General features: G+C 57.7%; 3 protein-coding genes across 3 annotated transcripts in view; all 3 read right to left on the bottom strand.

Moving 5' to 3' along the window:
- LDBPK_070540 (hypothetical protein, conserved) overlaps window positions 1-588 on the bottom strand; it is a gene marked incomplete at both ends in the record, with an annotated part of 855 nt that extends 267 nt beyond the window's left edge. Inside the window, one exon of the mRNA XM_003858446.1 lies at window positions 1-588. This exon is cut by the window's left edge and continues 267 nt beyond it. Coding sequence (XP_003858494.1) covers window positions 1-588 — 588 coding nt within the window.
- Window positions 589-2,461: 1,873 nt separating this feature from the next.
- LDBPK_070530 (hypothetical protein, conserved) lies at window positions 2,462-17,011 on the bottom strand (the record flags this gene model as incomplete). The annotated part of the gene is made up of 1 exon (XM_003858445.1): window positions 2,462-17,011. One exon carries the CDS (start codon window positions 17,009-17,011, stop codon window positions 2,462-2,464), a length of 14,550 nt encoding a protein of 4,849 aa, XP_003858493.1.
- A 273-nt stretch (window positions 17,012-17,284) lies between these two features.
- LDBPK_070520 (hypothetical protein, conserved) lies at window positions 17,285-17,764 on the bottom strand (the record flags this gene model as incomplete). The annotated part of the gene is made up of 1 exon (XM_003858444.1): window positions 17,285-17,764. One exon carries the CDS (start codon window positions 17,762-17,764, stop codon window positions 17,285-17,287), a length of 480 nt encoding a protein of 159 aa, XP_003858492.1.
- Window positions 17,765-20,000: the final 2,236 nt, after the last annotated feature.

The raw sequence follows: 20,000 nt of genomic DNA, 5'->3' as shown, positions 1-20,000 counted from the left end.
ACGCTCCAGGAAGTAGCTGAATACGCGGCGGAAGGTGCTACTGAGGCCGTCATTCGGGTCCTCGGCGCCGGCGCCGTCGTCGAAATCGATAGGAGAGGCGTTTCCCCCTGCCGTTCCGCCGTCCTCGCGAGCAGAGCGGTGCGACGTCTCAAAATTCTGCGTGTCGGAGCGAGAAGGAGAAAGGGAGCTCGAGTTCATGCCCTCATCCTCGTACGAGAAGTTGTATCTACTCTCCATGGCCTCACGGTTGCGCTTCTTCAGTTCGGACTCGATGAGCGCCTTCTCCTTGCGCTTGTTGGGCGGGAAAAAGAAGAGCTCCTGTGTGTTCAGGTTCATGAAGCGGACGATGCCGGCACTCGTGCGGTAGAGCACCCACCCATCCGGCAGCGTGTCTGACATGAGCATGCGCTCGACAATAGCCATCAAATCCTCATCGCGGGGTAGACGAATACCGAGGCTGCTGCGGAACTCATCTACGTCGCGTCGCGACACTGCCGTCTCGTCCTCTTCCTCGTCGTCATCGTCGTCATCATCATCGTCGTCGTCGTCGCCGAGTGCGTGGACCGCGCCAACCGGCACGATTTTCATGCCGCGCAGATTGTCGAGCAGCTCGTACTTGCGCTCAGCGCGGCGACGCTCGGCGATGCGCCACTGCGCGAGAAAGAGACGCACGCGGAAGGTGACATAGTACGTGCCTGCAGTCGTGATCACGCCGGCGACAGGAACCCACAGCGGCACCACTTCAAACACCACGCGCAGCCCCTCTGCGAAGGTGTGGGCAGAGTAGAGACGCTGCCACCAGTGGGAGAAGCCCGCACTACTAGAGGAGGATGTAGGTGAAGAGGAGGGGACGGCTGCGGGCTCAGCACTACCAGCGTCTTCGAGGTGCGTGCCGCCTGGTGTGGGTGACGGTGCCGCAGAGGATGGCATAGCAAAACGAAGAAAGGCGTCCCTACAACACACACACACACATACACACACGCCACGCGTCCAACAGAGTCTTCAATGATTCTCCTAAGACGGCGACCGCTGATTAACGAATTCCCGATACGGTGTACCGTGTGTGTGTGTGTGTGGGGGGGGGGGGCTCTGTGCGTGTCGCTATGACTGACCCCCTCCCCCACACACCCTGGTCTCACCCTTGCCTCGAGTCGGAACAAGAAAAAGAGATCGGCTGGGTTGAAGAGGCAGCTTGCGGGTGGGGCGAAGAGGGAGGGTCACAAGAATAAAAGACGCCGTTAAAGATGGGCAAGAGAGCGCGCGCGGGGCACAAGCGCTGTCGAAGCTCAAACACCGCCAGCAGCAACTGAGGGGGTGGGGGGGAGTGGGGGAGGGGAGCAGGAGAGGAGAGGAGAGGAGAGAAGCCCTATCAAACGGGGAGAGCGAGACGAAGGGGTGAGGGAGGGTGTGGCGAGAGAAGCGCACAGTGAGAGAAAGGGCGAATGGAAGAGTGGGAAGGTGTGAGGCGGGCGGGGGCAAGGGAGGGAGTGTGAAAGGTGCGCAATCAAACACACACACACACACAGGCACTAGCAAAATGCCAGCACACGCTTCACTAAATCGAGACAAGACCAAGAAGGGGGTGGGGAAAGAGAGAGACCGACACAGGACGTGCAGAACAAGAGGGAAGAGGAAGCAGGCGGAAAGAAGGAGAGTATCCTTTCGTGTGTCGTGTGGGAACGAGACGGTGAAGCGAAAAGGGAAAAACGAAGAAAAGGGAAAGGGGGGCTTACAGACGGGGGGCAAGAGCGGAAAGCGACAGTGCGCACACTCGTACGTATCCTTCGCTTCCATGTGTTGTACGCGTGCGTATTGTGTGTGTTTTTGTGTGTGTGTTTTGTTGGTGGCGGAGTGAGTGGCCGGAAGCGTGAAGTTCGAATACACATGTAAACACACGTGTTCAGGGGGAGGGGTGTATGGGTTGATGGGGGAATAGCGTAAAGGGGAGGAAGCAAACGGGACGAGAAAGAGGATCTGGTTCAGAGGTGTGTCTGGCAGGCACAAAGTCACGAACGCAAGTGTGCGCGGTCCCTGAAAACCTTAGCGAAGGGGGCATGCAGAAGGCAAGAGGGTTCCCTTTGTGGGGCCGTCTATTTGACCCCTGGAGCCGGGCGAGCACAGCTGCAAGAGAACACCCTCAGCAAGCGCACGGAACGCACGCAAGGCGAGGAGGAGAAAACGATGGCCCACCTAGTGGAGGAGAAGACTCTTGTTTCACTACGCGGTGGCTAAGTCGTGCTCACCACCAGCTCATCGGATCCTCCCTCTGCTGTCACACCTGTGTTGTTTGTTTTGTTTTTTTTTTTGGGGGGGGGGGCACAAAATTTGCCACCTATGTACATCAGAGGTCACGACAGTTAGCAGGAGAGAAATAGACAGGCAAAGAAACGATGGGCGGGCGCACGGATTTCACCGGCGTTGCTCCACGCGTGCACGACGTGTGTGCCGCGAGAACGCCGGCTCATTCTATCCAAACGTAGGCGTCCAGAGTCTCGTGAAGTTGCAGTGTGTCCCAGGCCCCTCGAGTGGCACAGGAAGCACAGGCACCGGTGGCGGTAGTCATCGACGACGACGATGGGGAGCTGTTCGAGGTATCGGACCCGAAACCATAGTTGTGTATCGCCAGTGGCTCATACTCGACGCAGAGGTAGAGCTCTAACATGATAGCACCTTTTCCTTTGACACCCCTGCTCGAGTCGCCTGAGAGAGGATGCCACCGTACAGGGACCGGCACCTCAGTAACGCTCCATGAACGAGGTGCGTCGAGGTCCACCTGCTTCGGTGTGGCTGTCTTTGCCGGCTCCTCTATCTCCGTGACGAACGTGTTGTCTGAAGCATCCTCTCGGCGTCGCGGCGACTCTGACGCTGTGGACGAGGAGTGAGCAGCCGATGCCGCAGTAGGGCGGCACACGATCGTGGCGTCCCACAGGAGCGCGTCGGCCGGTAGGCGTGAGCACGTGACGGCGTACCATCGCAGCTGCGAGCTGCTATGGGTTGTGTCCCACGATGAATTTGTCGGCCACATCCACATCCCTACCTCGTAGGTAGGTGTTCGAGCAGGCGTTTCCGCCCTCTCCGAACATCCTTCCACGATCTGGGCGCGTGGTCGAACCAGCACTCTCCGAACCACCACCACCGCCGCCGTCAGTCCTGCGGTAGTCTCGTCGCCATCTCGACCCACCGGCCACTGCGTCTGCGCGGCCAGCTGCCTCACGAGCGCCAGAGACAGTCGAGCACCCGTAAGTATAACGTCGGACGGAAGCAGATAGCGCCGCTGCGTCACCACCAAAATGAGCCGACTAGCAGCAGCGTTGTGATCCCTCTCGCCTGCCAAACGATAGTGACCGTCTTGCTGGCCTTCCTCCCACATGCCATCAGAGAAGGGTTTATCGTCGCGCGACGTGGCGTGCGCCGCTCGTGCCTCTGTGGCGGAATCGCTGGGCGACGACGCAGGGCGCCGCACAATCGTTGTGAGAAACTCGAGATCGAGCATAGGGTGGCGCAGAGATGGCAACCACACCTGCGTGTACGGCTCGCCGACGGTGACTGATGCGTGGCGTGCCAGGCCCATGGAAAAAGACTGCAGTATGTCCGCCACCACAGCCCGATGCGATGATGAGGACGCCGCCGGCAAATGAAGCAGTGACTCCCCACACCTCGATTCGGCCTCTTCGGGGACAACAGGAGAAGCCAAGACGCTGGCCGGCTCATCTCGCGTGTGCACGGGCCGCCCTAGATCCTCCGCCGCCGCGATGGCCGGGGCGGTGCTTGGAATATCGAGCGTCTTGCATGCCGCTTTGCTCGATTTGTAGGTGCTGCTGCCGCTAGTAGGAAAGCACAGATGCAAAAGGCTGTCCAGCTGCATGCGCCGCAGCCGTCTCGCCGCCGCCGCCTCGCCGCACAGCTCCATCAAATCAGAGGGGAACATGGCGACCTCCAGCCGGAAGTGATCAAGGTAGCGCGCATCAAGGATAAGCGTCTGCCACGTTTCTCCGGCGGAGTAGGCATCGCTGTTCTGCCCCCAGAAACAAGAAACCTCGTCGCCGTGCTCTGGCATCCCGATCAAGGCACGCAGCATGGTCCACTGCGCCTGTTGCTCCACCACTGGAAGTGTGTCGTTGCGTTGGTGGCAAGACATGAAGAAAAAGGCGAACTGCCGGGCCATCGCAAACAGTCCAGTGCGCCACTGCTTCACCGCGCGCTCCACCAGACTCCGCTGCGCCGAACGCTGACTCGATCGCTCGAGGTGAAGTGGTAGCTCAGCGGCACTCAGCACTTGGAGATCCGCCAAGCTGCTGTCACGGCTGGCAGAACCGCGAGACGGCAGTGCGTCACCCGTCTTCGAGTTTGCAGTCATAATGGAGAGCACAGCATGGGTAAAGCGCTCGACGCTGGCGTGAGAGCTGACGGGCGTGGGCTCTTGTGACGTTTGCCGTGTCGCTTGAAAGTGCCGCTCCAGAAGAAGCTGCCACCCCAGTTGCCGGCGGCGCAAATAGTAGTAGGCTTTCAGGCCGTACGGGAGGGCGTTTCTCTCCACCGCGTCGCGCTGCAGCATGGACTGTGATGCAAGCGGAAGGGTCAGGTCGCCGTTCAAGGACGCCTTCGAGGACGCGCCTCCAGCCTTCGCAGTGCTCTCGGCCGCAGCAGCCCTGTCGTTGGTAGGGCTCTGCACCTCCTCAGCGGTTGACCTGCTGAGGTTGGCAACGAGCGCCTCGTAGCGCCGCACAATCCATTCAGACAGCAGGTCATGCAGCTGCGCCAGCGGGGCTGGATCGTCGACGAAGCAGCCGAGTTTGTTCCCCTCGCAGCGCATGCGCTCACGTATGGTGGACACTACATGACTCACCACCATCTCATGATGCGCCAGACGAGCACAGCAAAGCAAGTTCTCCACCGCATTCTGTAAGGCAGTGAGGGCGGCAGGCGAGGTGAAACGCGGGAGCGTTGGAAGCGGCATCGACGCCTGCGCCGCATTTTGGAGCATCGTCAGCTTCGCGAGGGTCGGTCCGCGGACGCGCATCGTATTATTTGGAGGGGGCCTGTGGTTTGCGTTGATGCTACTGCGATGGGCCATCTCTGCCGCCACGTTTTGCAGAATCGTCTCGCAAGCCTGCACAACACCACTGTCAGTGAAATAGCGGCGCGACGGCTGGAGAAGCTGGACGAGGCGCTGCTGGGGGGTAATGGTGCTCAACGGGATATAGCAGCACAGCGTCACGTGACCAGCCGCGGCCCCTCCCCATAGCACCCGCTCTGTTGCGGGCGAGCAAATCACTGCAAGATGCACTGCCGCTCCGACTTTGCCGCCGCCTGACGGTCGAAAGGTGTTGGTGTACAGAGAAAGTAACCACTGCAACTCTTCTCTGAAGATGCGTGCGTCCTTTTCGCTGACGCCTTGCTTAACATCTGCGTCCACGACAAGCGCCAGACACACGCCTCTGCCCTTCCCTGAGAACCGGAACTGCTTCGTCAGCGAGATGAGGGTCTGCGTCGCAGTCGCAAACGTGACGCCTTGTGCCCCGCTCTTGGGGGGAGATACTGTCGTGGCAGAATAGAATGCCGTAGTCGCCCTACAAAGAGTCAACTCCTGCCAGACAAAATCGAGCTTCGCCTCCACAGCCTCATGGCGAAGCCACGACAGAGAACTTGTAAGTGCTGAGTCAGTGATGAGGCAGAGAGGCTGCTGCGCCATCGCGGCCCGCTCCATCTGCATCCCCACTGAAATAAAATCACGCAGCTCCGCCTCCTTTGCACTGTCCTTCCCGCCGTCGCTGCGAGAGCTGCTCATGCCTGGTTCTTGTGTCTCGTCGGCAATGCGCTGCGACGGCATATCCATTGACGTGCGCATCCAGCGCTTGCCAGTGCGCCCGTCCGCGGCAAGTGGCATCGCGGGGGGCTTCGGCTCACCTGCTGCACCCTCCAAACGTGTGACGGACTCCATGAAAGTGCCATAGAGGGAGGCAGCGTAGTGGTTTGCCTGCTCCACTTGCAGCTCCGCCATGGACGAGAAGAAGTGTGCCACGTAGAACTGATTCTCGTCTACATCAGCCTCGGGGTCGTTGCTGAGGTCCTTCTCCTCGCCTGGAACGGCGCTGCCTCTTCGCGCCACATGGTGGAGCAAAGCATCCTCAGAAGTGGTGTAGAGCTCCAGCATGCCTCGGCGCAGCTCCTCCTCTGTGGAACCAACAGACGAAAGAAGCGAGAACAAGGAACTGATCGAGGCATCCTTCTGGTCCTTTCCTGTACTGGGCGAGACACAGCCGAGTCCCTTTCGGAGGAGAACCTGTAGCACTCGTGTCTGCTCTGCCGTCAGCACACGCGCGTCGGTTTTCGCAGCAAAAACGACTGGTGCGGCCGCCATCGCCGACGCAAGCAGCAGCAGCGAGAAGATGCCCCTCACTGACACAGGCCAGCCGGCGGCGAGCTGCTCTACCACGCGTTGCACGTAGTTCACCGCTGCGTAGTAGCGTTTGAGCGGCGCCGGAAGATCACTAAACGACTGCGGCGCGAAGTGGCGCGTGAACACGGGCGGAAAGCGCACAATATCCATCAGACATCTATCCAACGCAGACGCGCTCCACGGACGCTGCAGCCTCTCCGCTTCGATCAGCTCGGCAAAGCTCGCTACTGCCTCCACGGCAGGCAGCACCGGGCCCCAGCCTTCTTGCACCGCCTTCTGCCAGCTCTGCACGTAGTAGACGGTTTGGGACAGCTGACCCTCGTACATGTCCACGTCGACGAGCGCGCGATCGGCGTCCGCCACCAGCTTGTCCCCGCACAGCCCGTCGCGGATGTCGCCGATGTCCGCCGCGAGAAGCTTCGCAGCAGCATCGTGTGCCTGCACAAAGTCTTGCAGCACCCTGAAGTAGACCTGCTGCTGTGTCGCTATTTCCTCGCGCATGTTGCACATTTTGGTGGACACTGACGTGGTGCAAACGGCGTCGCGGAGCAGACACTCGTAGTACAGCCGCTGGGGCATTGGGGTGCAGAGGTTGTAGACGTTGACGGCGTCACAGACCGCGTTCGTTTCGACGGGCACCGCCAGCGAGGAGGTGCACACCATGTAAAAGGAAAGGTGTACCCGTACCTCCCGGCCCTCCAGCAACAGCGAGACGGACCGTGCAGTGGCATCCTCTTCGTCTGCAGGACGGGGAGCAGAGGGCATCGTCGATGGCTGGGGCGACTGCGCAGTCGCAATCGTTGTCGACGCCCTCCGCGGACCCAGCTCTGCGTTCCAGTGCACCTTCAGCTTGCAGTAAAGAGGGTTGAGGTAGCGGATGAAATCGAGCGACTCCGGGTCGTGAACGTCACGAAGAAGAACACCTTCCCCAGCTCGCATAGCCGCGATCAGCCGCTCCTTCGCCGACGGTTCCGTCATCGACATGACGACGCAGCCCGTGCATGAAAGAGACAGATACTTGCACACTTCCTGCTCGATGAGTGGCGTTGCCGCCCCGATCAAAGTCCACCGCGAAGCGACGCGCTTGAACAGCGCCATGAAAAGGGCCCTGTACTCCCACGCAAAGTTCTCGCTTCCAGGCAACATTAGCGCGCGGGTGCGTGGGGCGTGTGTCTGGTACAGCATGTAGGCGAATGCCTCCTGCGGCGCTGTGGAGTGCAGCCTGGGATGCACCGTCTCGACGAGAAGCTGCTGCAGAGACACGTACGTGTCCTTAGCCTTGTCGTGCATGGCAAGAAGCGAGTAGAAGGCAGAGACGAGGAAAGTGTCCGCGGCGGCGCAGCGCGCAAACTTCGTGCGCTCCGCTACGTCCGCCGGCGCCGCCAGAAATCGTGAGAAACGGTCGACAAGTCCGGTGTACTTCATCAGTCGGTCCTCGATGCCCGCCAACTGCCGCTGCTCTCCCTGCAACGCTTCTGTGGAGCGCTGTGCTGCATCAATCTCAGCCTTGATGCACGCCACAGTCCCTAGAGCGGACTGCACGCCCTTCAGCCGCGTCGCGTAGAGCTCCTCGTCCTTCTTCAGGTCATCCTCAGACTTCCCAATGTCCTGTACACCAGTTGCGTAGTCCTCAGCGCGGAACTTCCCGCAGTCCACCCACGCCACTACAAAGTCGGCCAGTAGTTGGGCGTACGGTTGCGCCGGCGCGTACCGCACCGCATCCAGCTCCTGACGCAGCAGGAGGTAGGTTTTCAAGGCAGTCCGGTCTTCGTCCGGCGCGATCCCTGTCAGAGTCATCGTGAACTCCTTTGTGCACACCCGTTTCATGGCGGTGCTCCACAGCTCGTGAGGGTTATCGTTGTGCTTTGGAAGGTCTTCACCGAGCACCGCGTAAAGGCAGCGGATAAGAAGGGCACCCTTCTCCGGCACACGCGAGACGGCGAGTGCGCGCATGTTGTTCACCTTCGCCTTTCGCAGCTGCCGCGCGGCCTTCTCCAGTCGTTCCTCTGCCTTCTTCAGGGCATCGGCGAGAGTTGCGCGTTGCCAGACGAGAGCTTCCCTCTTCTCTTGCAGCTTGTCGCCGAACGCCTGTGCCTCAAGCGATTGCGTCGTGAGCTGGTTCTCCTCGTCGCGCAGCCTCTCAGAGAGCAAGGCTATGCGCAGCTGCTCGGCGGCCAGCCCCTCAGCGATTGCGCGAGTTCGCTGTGAAACAGTCCTCACCATCTGTACTGCTTCATCCCCGCGGTCCATGATGACCGTGCCCGTTCTAGCGCTTTCCAAGACCTCCACGCGCGCCGCCGAACTCAGGTCCCGGTACAGCGACGCAAACTCAATCAGCTGCATCAAGGAGGTCGGGTGCCTTTCGGAGACATGTGCGAATATGGCACACAGAGCCCTACACACAGCCCGTTGCGACAGGCTCACAGGGCGATCACCCCCGTCACGGTCACCTTCCTTAACGCCCTCGTCTTCCCCCTCCTCCGTGTCTTCACTGTCGAGGGTGGGGATGCCGTCGACATCCGCACCGCCGCTGCTCCGCAGAACGGACAACACCAGTTCCTGCACCAACGAGCTCCGCAGCTCCTCCGTGTACAGCCGCAGCACGCTCGTCTTTTGCTGCCGCAGAAAGGGGTAGGCGGCCGCCATTCGTTTCACCTCTGCTGCGTCACGCAGGTGGAAGACGAAGTTAAAGGAGCTTCGGAGGCGGTCACGCAGCTCACTGTCGTCGACCAGGGTAAACGGCTTTAGTGATCGCGGATGGGTTACACGGAAGCCACGCATCAGAGAGCTGCGCTCCTCGTCCGAGAACAGACCCGATACATCGCCGCTGCGCACTAGCGGGTCCACAATCAGTAGCACTTCCGGCATGCGCAGCAGCTCAGGGGGGAGGTAAATGACCGCGTGGATGCTGTTCATGCAGACGAACGTGATGGCAGAGCGAAGATCATGGCGGAAGGTGGCGTTCGCCTCTGCAGGGGATGCAGACGGATGCATCCGGAACCACATGAAAGGCACATGTGTGTTAGCGCACCACAAGCGGAAGAGTCGGCGCAGGCCAAACGCATTCTCTCCCAGAAACACGACCTGCGCATGGGGAGCGGAAAGCGTGTCTTGGAGAAACACAAGGCGCGTGGTGAGCCACGTGGTCTGGTACGTAGGGGTTGTCACGATGTGGGTAGAGGGGTGCAGTTTCTGCTGTTGATACACTGCCGCCGCCATGCTTAACCCGCTTGAGCATCCCGGAGTGATGGCAAAGGATCCGCGCAAGGACGAATTACCACTCAGCGCAGCCACGCTTGACGACCTTCGCACCAGCATCCCCTTGTGTGCACCCCCTGACCGCACCGCTGCCTTCCTGAGGAAGTCTGGATAGCTGACAAACACCGAGGTGTGCCGCGTCTCGCCTCGTGTTGGAACGCCTTTGATGCTCGCCCCGCCTCCTGGCCCACGCCTTTCCTCCAGCGTCGAAAGGTCCTCCTCTCTCTCGTCCTGCAAGGCAGATGCAAACTCGGCAATGCAGTCAGCAACGAACGACTCGTCCTCCGCGGCGATCGCGTCAGGCTCCGGGAGATTCGGAAGCTGACGGACCAAGTCTGTGAAGTTGACGCTGCCACGGATGCATTCGCGCATGGTGCTCTCCGCGGCCTCGACTGCAGAGCCGTGCAGCGCGTGTGATGCGTCATTCGCCCCCAGGCCTACTGCTGCCATTGGCGGCGGTGGCGACAACGGTAACGATTCTGAGCATTGCGTTACTTTCGGCGATGGCGGTGCACGCAGCTGCGCCTCGTAAAAGGCTGTCACATCAAGGAAAACGCGGGTGGCAACCTGCACATCCGACGCGTTGCTGATCAAGTGCAGTCGCACCACTTCTGCCGCCTGCAGAGCATCTCGGAGGTGCTCGGCGTAAAATGAGGGAATGCTGCCTTGCTGGCTCGCCGATGCATCCACATTTGTGTCGTTCAGAGGCGTGGACGACACCACTGCGGAAATAGACGGGGCTGGTGTGAATGCGGGGCGTGTTACGGCCACCGCGGGGCACGACGCAAGGGCAGCAACGCGCAGTCTCAGGTGAGTGTAGGCGCCATGAACAAGCCCCAGAAACGTGGCGCAGCCTTGCAAAAATTCCTTGGTGCGCTTTCGAGAAGAGGCCAAGTTGCACAACAGGTGCACGCCGCACGCGATTTCGTCGCTGTCGAACCCTGGCAAGCGCACATCCACACACCCGCTGAGAGCCCCAGTGCTGCATTGACTCCCTGAGCCGGCCTGAAACAGGCTCGAGCCGCAGAAGACAACGTTAGCGAGGGGCATGGTGCCAGTCCTTGGCGTGCTAATCGCACGGAACTTGTCACAGAAGCGCATCAAGTACCCACCGAGCGTCATCGCGGCGGTATGTGGATCGTCGTCGCCATTGCGTGCGACCACCGGCGCCAGATGCAAATCGTCGATGCATACCACAAGTCGCCGCCCCAGAGTTGGGCTGTGGCATCCATCCGAGCGCGGCACCAGCTCACTTGCCATCCTCTGCTGGATGTGAATGGGCTGCATGCCGCCGCTTGCATTGTACACCTGCACAACCCAATCGACTTCGTTCGCCTTCATAGTGTGCAACAGTGTCGACTTGCCGGCCACTGGGCCGGCATGGAAGAGAACGTGTTGGCCGCAGTTGATCAAACACTCCGTCGCCCGCAGTATCGCCGCTCGCGACGGTGTCAAAAACACCTGCGACCACGCGCAGAGATGCGGATCGGTGTGGGAATCTGCTGACCACGACAGAGGCAAGTCGGTGCGCGTAGCTGCCTCCTCAAACGATATCCACCCACGAGGCAGGACGACCTGCTCGAGCGGACTCACGCTATCCTTCAACAAGACTGGAAAGATCTCTCCAGAGAGCTCGCAGTCCGCCAGCGCTTTCATCACGTCCGTCCCTGCGCCGAGGAGCAATAGTTTCAATACATCGCGATCTTCCATAGGGAGCGAGAGTCCCACCGACCACGTAGCCGCCATCACCGCACAGCGCACGGCAAACAAGCGCAGCGGCACCTCGTCTTCGTCCTCCTGCAATTCCAGCGCTCCTCTGTGTGTATGAAGCGTGAGTGCGTAGGCGTACCATCGACTACACAGAGCTGCCGCGCGTTGAGCCATGGCGTACATGTTTGTCAGCTCCTTTGCCCTTCCTACGAGCTCGGGCGAGGCCCTCGATGCACGCTCCACCAGCGGTGGCAAAAGCTTCTCCAACACCCTCGCGACCCACTCTGCGTCCGGCATGGAGCCCAGCGCGTGAGAGATCCCTTCGTGCCACGAAGATGGCCCCGCGAGCGCCATCATCGCAAACCGGTTGAGGGTCCCGGGTGTAACGTGGTGCAGCCCCTGCGCTGTGCCGATCACGCGCACCAGTGGGCTAGTGATGACGCTGTTGCTGTTGTGCAGCTCTCCCTCCAGCACCCGTGCCCTGTCCGGCCAAGAACCCAGAAAGAGTGCAAAGGATGAGGCCGAGTCGACATCCTCCATCACTACAACCGGAGCCTTGCTCCTGTGTCGAGCAGCCGTCATCTGTGAAGTGATCAAGGAAAGAAAACTCGGCTCCGTAGAGGTGCCATAAAAGTCCGCCGCGGATATGAGAGGCAGCGAGACGATCAGCGGCGATTGGGAGCCAGCCCACGTTCGCCACAGTCGCGTCTTCCCCGCGAACGGCGGTCCGACAAGGAGCACGCGCCGGTGAACATTCATCCATGATGTAAAGCGCTCGAGCAAGGCATCCGCTGCCGCGCTTTGTGTGGTCCGCTGGGCAGGCGGGTCGTACCAGCCCTGCGGGGCGACCCCATTGCACGAGGGTAGCAGTAGTTTTGCCTTAATCTGCGTCTCTAAGCTCCGTTGAACCGCCTCGCCGTCTGTGGAGAAGAAGAAAGCCGTGAAAACACTTCCCAAGGCAGTCAGAAGGCGCGGTACTACTCGCTGCTGTGACGACCCGATGAGCTTAGACCCCCTCCCATCGCGCGTATCAGCACTCGCGAACGCCTCGCGCAGCACCACGCGCAGTTGGCGCGCCGTGAAGACGGTCGGATGCAACTCTTGCAGCTGTCGGTACAGCTTGGCAAACTCAGCTTCCTCAGCGGACAGAGGACCCCCTGGTACCACCCCCGTCCGAGTCAGATAATCGTGCAGCGCTTCTTGAACATCGAAGGGAGCTACGCGCACCTCTCTGCAGATGAGGTCGAGACTTCGGGGCAACGCTACCGGCGCAGCGGCAGAGAAGGCCAACCGGAACAGCGGGTGCACGGAAACCGAGACCATGTCGTCTCTTCCACCATAGGGCAACTGCCAGACGGAGGAACGGCGCTGCTCGACAGAGGCGGTGGCAATAGGCAAAACGGCTTCCTCCAGCACGGCCCTCGGCACGGCCTCACAATTCATCACACAAGCCAACGCCCCAACTTCCACACACCCGCGTAGCAAACGTTGAAGTGTTTCGGTGGGCACATGCTCTGTGGCTTCAACCCGAAAGAAGAAGCGTCCAAGCAGCATCGCGGCAGCTTCCAAGACCTCTCCCTCCGCCGCAACGTCGTCGCTGGCGCGCACCAGCGAAACACTCCGGGACAGTTCCATATCGACGAGCACTGGCGCCATTTGCACCCACTGCGCCGCACTCATCATTGGTGCATTGGCATGCCCGAGGAATTCCAGCCCGTAGTCGAAGAGAACACCCATCATGCGAACGCAGATGCCATCCTCCGCCGGTGTAAGAAAAGTCTGCACGACACGAGTAGACTCCAGCTCGGTGACACTGCTCACGTGCCATTCTACCGCTAGCTGAACCTCTCTCAAGGCGAACTCCTCGTACGCCAGAGCAGCTGCCACGACGGCTTCGTAGCTGCGCGGTTGCCCACCCTTCGCGCCTTTGTCGTATCCGCCCTGCGCCAGCTTGCTGATAGCGCTGCAGAGGTCCGACACTTTGGTGATGTAGGCAATCAGCCCATTTTGCCCAGCGAGCTGTAGTGCCCGCCGCAGTCCTTCCGTATGTAGAATCCGCAGCGCGAGCACCGTTACCTGACCGCACCATTGCCGCAACCAAGATTCCAGGTTGCATCGGTAATACGCAGCCACGCACTCCTTGACTGCAGCGACGAGAGACGCGCGCACCGCACGGTCAAAGCACTGAATCCAAGCGTCTGGGGTATCTTTCGTGAGCGCCAAAGGAGAAGACAAGGGCAAGCGTGCGCCGTCCGCCGCCACCACAGCAGTGACAACCCCGTCTATCACCTCTACATCGGTGATGCGCGGATACAGGTATTGGAAGAGGTGGGCAAAACTGTGAGCGCTTTGCACGGATTGAAACCCTGTGAGCTCCGAGTCGGGCAGGAATCGAAACCGCGGGAACAGAGCTCGGCGGCGCTCCGTCATACCCAGCAGCACCTCAGCCGCATCGTCCACTTCTGACTTGATAGTCAGAAGGAAATCCTGTATTGTGTCTTGCATCATGGCTGTGTAAAGAGAAAACTGCGGCTTGCGCAAGATTGCACACAACTCCTTGAAGGCATCTGAAGCCATTGTGAGACTTTTAGTGATGATGCGTGCCTCTTCGGCCGAACAGATGCCCTCGGCGACCGCACTCCGCAGCGAGGACAGACACGCACGCAGCTTTACCCACCGCCCCTTCACCTGATCCCACGCCAAAAGCACGCCGCGGCTCTTCTCACACGCGTCAACCCACTCGTCCAAGGACTTCAGGACAGATGGCCCCAAGTTGGGCCGGCGTCGCATCGCACGGCACTTGAGCACGTACTCCTCGATTCGATACACCATCTCACGCTGAGGCTCCTGCAATAGCAGTGCGTTCAGGTCATTCTCAGCTGCTGTGTTTTCAAGAACAAGGTGCGTGCGCTTGGCATAGCTCCGCATCTCCTCAAGTTCGTTCTCCACTTCGTAGTCGCAGCGAGCCTGGCTAACAATCTGCGCCAAGGGGACAATGTGGTCGAGCAGGCCGGCGTCGAGCAAGCGCTTCACTGTAACTGTCATGTTCGTCACCAACATGACGTCGTCCCGCAACTGTGCCGAGATCAGCTTCGCGATGTCGCGCCAGTGACTCTTGCGCAGTCCAGGCGTCGTGATGAGTTCAAGAAACAGCTCCAACTCCTCAAACTTGGCGAGTGCCAGTTCCTGCTCGCGGCCGAGATGAACCAAGGCGGGGTAGGCGCGCAAGTTGCGGATGGAGCTGTGAATGAGCCGGCGCCACTCACGGGCGCGCTCGACAAATGCACTAGCGTTGACGGAAGATACTGGTGTCCGGTACAGCTCACGCAATTTTGTCGATTCGAACACTGTGATCCAAAACTGCTCGATAATCTCGAAGTGAGTCATGAGGGGCAAATAATCATCGAACGAGTCCTCGGATGGCAGACCCAGCACCGTCATTTCGTGCTCCATACTCTTCTGCGTTTTTTCTACGCGTGCGACTAGCTTGCGCAGCTCGGCACAGGTTTGAGCTGCAATGTCGCAAGTATCCAAATCGAACATATGGTACAACTCCTTCACACCTGTAGAAAGAGTTCGGTAGTAGTCACGAATGGTACTACGTAGATTCTCCAGCTCGCGCCTCAACAGCGGTGTGCATTTGGCTCGAATGTCGCCGCTTTTGTCTGCCTGGCCTCGAAGCTCACCTGGAAGTTTCTTGAACTCAAAGACAGAGCGGCATGCGTGCTCGTTGACTGGAATAAACAGGTTTTCAATGCAGCTGACCCTGTCGGCGATCTGTTTGTGACTCGTGTCGCACAGATAGTCGGCCAAAGCAATCGCCGCTTTGGTATTGCGCAAGTGCTGCTCCAACTCCTGCACCGTCGAAGGGGTGGCTTGAAGCATGTCAAGAATCGCACGGCTCTTTGCCTTTGCCTCGTCGACAATACTCACTATGGTGCTCTGGAATGCAGACACAAAAGCCGACAAATAACTTTCCCACTTCTGCGTCAGCTCCAACCGCAACGGACGGCAACTGATCTCAAGGCGCCCGTAGAACAGAACATCATGAGAGACGTGACGAATATCGGTCAGGTTTCGTCGCGCGAGCACCACGAGCTCCACCACCTCCGCCGGTGTTCCCGTCTTTGCAATGGCAAGGTTGTGCACTGGTATCTTGCAAAATTTGCTATAGGAGGACAAAATCTTGTTAATCAGTACTGATGCGCTTTCTAGCACTCCTGCGATCGACGCACGGTACGAGGCCATCTCCACGTGCGACACAATGGTGAGTTTCTTGTCGCCGAGCCTCGGTTCTCGGAAAATTGCGCAAGCCAGCCTTGGTAAGCCATTAATGCTCTTTTCCACCTCTGTAAAAAAGTCCGCTATGCCAAACAGCAGAAGAGAAAACGATGGGGCTCGGGGTTGGAAGCTCTCGCCGACGACTAGTTCAACACGCAAGGAAGGCAGTCGTCGAGCACGCGGTGATATTCTGACCTCGTTGGCTAAGCCGTCACAATCAAAAAACCGCACAAGGGAATCCAGGGCATCGAAAAAAAGGGATCTTATCCTGTTGACTAAGAATACCTCTGTGGCAACAAAAACCTTTTTGAACACGCTGTCCTCATACTCCCGTTCAGTCAGGAGCAGCACCTCACGAGCTGTTTTGAAATGTGAAAAAAAGAGCGCTTCGACGCAACCGTAAAACTCGACGCGAATTCGTGAAACGGCGGAGCTCATCGTCTTGGACACTTGCTTGAGAAAAGCGACGACGTCGATGCAAGCAACGGTCACGTCAATGCTGAAAAACCGGAGTCGCGAAAATTTCTCTTCCCAGATCGACATTAGCCCTCTGAAATAGTTGCCAGTGAGAGGATTCCAAAGCAATTGAGATTTGAGCTGCTCCTTGGCCGCTTTGAAGTGCTCCCGCGAAAGCGGTATTTCCTGAGCTGATGCGTAAGTGATGCTGCGTATGGTGGGCTCCGGCTCAGTCGCTAGCTGAAGTGGAGCCAAAATCCTTCGAAACAGATGGTTAAGGCACATATAGTAAAAGATACCCTCTGATACTGCCTCTGCGTACGCTTCGTTCACGTCGCATATCTCGCGCGCCACGACCTCCTTGGAGATGGAGGTGCACCCTCTGCTCGCTAGTATCAAAATATTTCGCAGGCTGTGCCGGCTGAGGGGAGAGTATTCCTTGATCAGCGGCTTGTACAGAGACACCATTTTCGCCGTTCGAATGCGACGATGCAGCATGGAGACGCCATTCGTGCCTTCATCGGATTTCTCGCAGCACTCTATCGGTACGCGCACAACTGACTCGCTGTCCTGACTAGAAGCACCATGAAGCCGCTTTCCTTCATCAAAGCGAAATAGTCCCACATGTGGTGAATAATGGGAACCGATGCGGCAGCTCACGGACTGGGGAGAATCAACATCTTCACAAAGCGCCCTAAAAAGTTGGCTTTTTTGTGTCTGTAAAAGTGGCAGCTCCATAGTTTCACCATGATAATCTGGTGCGAAGGCGAGCCTCCGACACACAAAAGTTTGACTTCGCTGCTTTCCTTCATTGCACATAAGTGGTACAGGAACACCATCCCAGTAGTAGCGCAGCACTTTCTCCAAGCGCCCGCCTACTTTTTCGTGATTTTTACTGGATTCCATGGTCTGTGTGTCTGCAAAGGGAAAAGAGAAAATGAAAGGAAGAAAGATGGAGATGCACAAACCAATTCATCACACTAGCCTCTGCAGAGACAGCAAAGCTATCTTTTCTCGCGCGTTGGTCAACACAGACTGCAGTAAAATTGCAACATCAGCCAGAGAAACGCTTATCACAAAAATTTATCAAGCAGTTTGCACACCAAAAACATGAAGTCCAGACCTTTTAGTTATGTAAAACTGGTCTGTTCAACACAAAATGTTCGATGCTTTTTTTTTTCACCGAATCGCGGGGGTCTCCCGCAGCTTTTGAAAGTCGAAGCGCTGCTCCGACCCTTGCTTCAGTTGATCCAAAACAAATTCAAGCCATGCCAGCTGCGTCACCCCTTCTTCGCAGTGATGCGCTTTCACTCGCTTCAACTCGTACTCGTAGTCCTCTATCATGATGCAAATACGATTTCTCATCAACATGCCGCGACATGTGAACGTGATTCCGTACAGCACTACTCCCATGCTGATGGCAGGAGGCAAGGGCCGCGCATAATACATGCTATTTTTGAAAATGTGCCGTGGTCCCCACGCTTTGAATGCGGCCAGGACACTTCCGGTGGAAAAAGCGATGCAGCCGAAAAAGTACTGCCACGAGAGGCTCTCGTGATGAGCGAGCTGCTCTACTCTATCCGCTACATGATTTCGCTGTATCTGCGATATTTCTAAAACGTACCTTGAAAACCGCTGCCGATCACTTTCCGCTGTCATTCTTGCAGCTTAGAGAGCAACTGCTGTAGTGGTGCAACGGTATATGTGGGGGGGGGCGCAGCGCCTCTGCAAAACTACTCGAAAAGGGCTATCATATTTCAAAGCAGAAAGAGTAGAGGGAAGTACGCACTGAGACGAACTGTCTAGCATCGTCTGATTTTCCGTTGACGTGCAGGTGCTATATCGAGAATGGGCTTCTTCACGTGCAAAGAGTAAGTCAGTCGCAGAGCTTCGCCAGCCCCTGATGTTGCACACCCTCCCGTGGCACCATTGCACTTCAAAAGTACGCTTCAGTTACAATATTCGGGGGTACACTGCTTTTTGTCTGGGGCTGCTGTATGTTGATCTACGCCAGTGCAGCCTTGTCTTGGTGACTGTGTCACCTCGTGTTTGCCTTCAGAGAAGAGCTATCGTAGTTGTTGGTGATTAGAATACCAGATGCCTCGAACGCAAAAACAGTGTTGATGTTTTCGTCCAATTGAACGAGACCCACCCTGTGCACAATGCTAAGGAAGAGCTTTCCAATAATGAGCTCGTATACAACAAAGACTGCCACCACTAGAAATATAAAAAGTTGTCACGCTGCTCGACACCAACAGAAACGATAATTATACTAGGCCTAAGCAATTGAGAGTCTTCTAAAGGTGGTGAAACTTAAGACAGCTGAAACAGAGACAACGAGGGAAACAAGCGCTGGGAGACTCGTTTTTACCAAATCTCATTGCACACACTAAACCGCGCGCCAAACCAGGAGTATGATTCAAAAGAACCGTTCAAGCAGTGCGCCATCAAACACGTGCGAGCTAGTGTGTTACCTTTCAAGCAAGCAACTGCTTAGTCGGGCATCAGGAGTGCATTGCAGAAGCACTTAAGCTGCATTCGAACAGCTTTTGTATGTCGGCCCGCCGATGCTTCAAGTTCCACTTAGATGATTTCACCAACACCTAACACAGCGTTCAGTCACCGCTAGCTGACCCCGACCGCAGCCAGCGGCCCTTCAGTACGACACGTTGAAACCACAGAAAATGGCTTTTTCCTCTGCTCTTGAATCTTGCAAAGGTGTTTTATTCCAGGTACGAGCCAACCGAAACGCACCGTCAGCACTGCCAAGTCGTCCAGTCGCCGCAAACACTCTCCACACCTACAATGGAGCCACCGAAGGAGCCTCATAAACTCACCTCCCCCCCCCCCTATCGTCAGCAATAAAGCTGCGAGAAATCACTCGCAAAGGCTTTTTGTGAACCCTGCCACCACCACCACCCGCTATCAAGCTCAAACAGGTCAAACCGCCACTCCCAGCGACTACTCCTTAGCAACAAAGCATTCAGTCAAGAAAACCGCAGCCCCAAGCCCACGGAACGCAGAAGACAGGAAGCTGACGGCATAAACCAACTCGAAATGAGTCCGCGACAACAGAATCAAGCTGAGAGACGACGAGGCAACGTGCCTCTCCGGTGTTTGTCGGCGCATCAGTCCGCCACCTCTGCACCTAAGAGCCGGCAATGATATCAGCCCACATGTAATAAGAAAGCAAAAACAGCTTAACCAGCAGACTTTGAAAAGCCGGCCCCTTTACAGCTTACCAATTCCCACCCCGACCACTCCATCAACACCTCCCCACCACTCCACCACCCCCGGGGATAAACTGAGGTGCCACACTTTGCCGCAAGGTGTAAAGCATCAACAAATGAAAGCAGGAGCCTCTGAATCACACCCGATTCTTTCGTATCCCGCCACACAAATCACCTGAGCTCTGTCATATCCCCGGTTTCCCCCAAAGCCACCCCCAGCGGCCTTACAGCCCACAGCCTAGATCCACCCACGCCTCATGGCCACCGGCCCTTTTGCCCCCACGACCAAAAGGTAGCACTGCAGCTTTCACCACAAAACAGACGTAGCGACACGCATTTTCCCAACCAAAGTGCGCACCACATCCGGAATACGGTTCACACCTTTCGGTCGAAGTCCAACGGCGTGGTGGTAGGGAATATATCCACCATAGGCGAAAAGCTTTTGACCTCCAGAAAAACAAAAAGTTTCCCTTTTTGTATGTTTTTCCATCCAAAAAACGCTCTCATAAAAAAAAACTTGAGAAAGCAAAAAACAGCTACAGCTCACTCACCTCTGTTGCGCCGCAGCTACGCTCTGGCGCGCGAGGGCCGGCCGTCCTGGCGTCGGATCGGGTCCACGCGTCTAGCGGGCCCCCCGTGTCCGCGACCCGCCCCTTCCTCGCGCG

The sequence above is a fragment of the Leishmania donovani genome, chromosome 7 (assembly GCF_000227135.1).
Source record: "Leishmania donovani BPK282A1 complete genome, chromosome 7".
NCBI lineage: Eukaryota > Euglenozoa > Kinetoplastea > Trypanosomatida > Trypanosomatidae > Leishmania > Leishmania donovani.
Note: the sequence above shows the minus strand (reverse complement) of the source record. Positions and strands in the feature narration are given on the sequence as shown.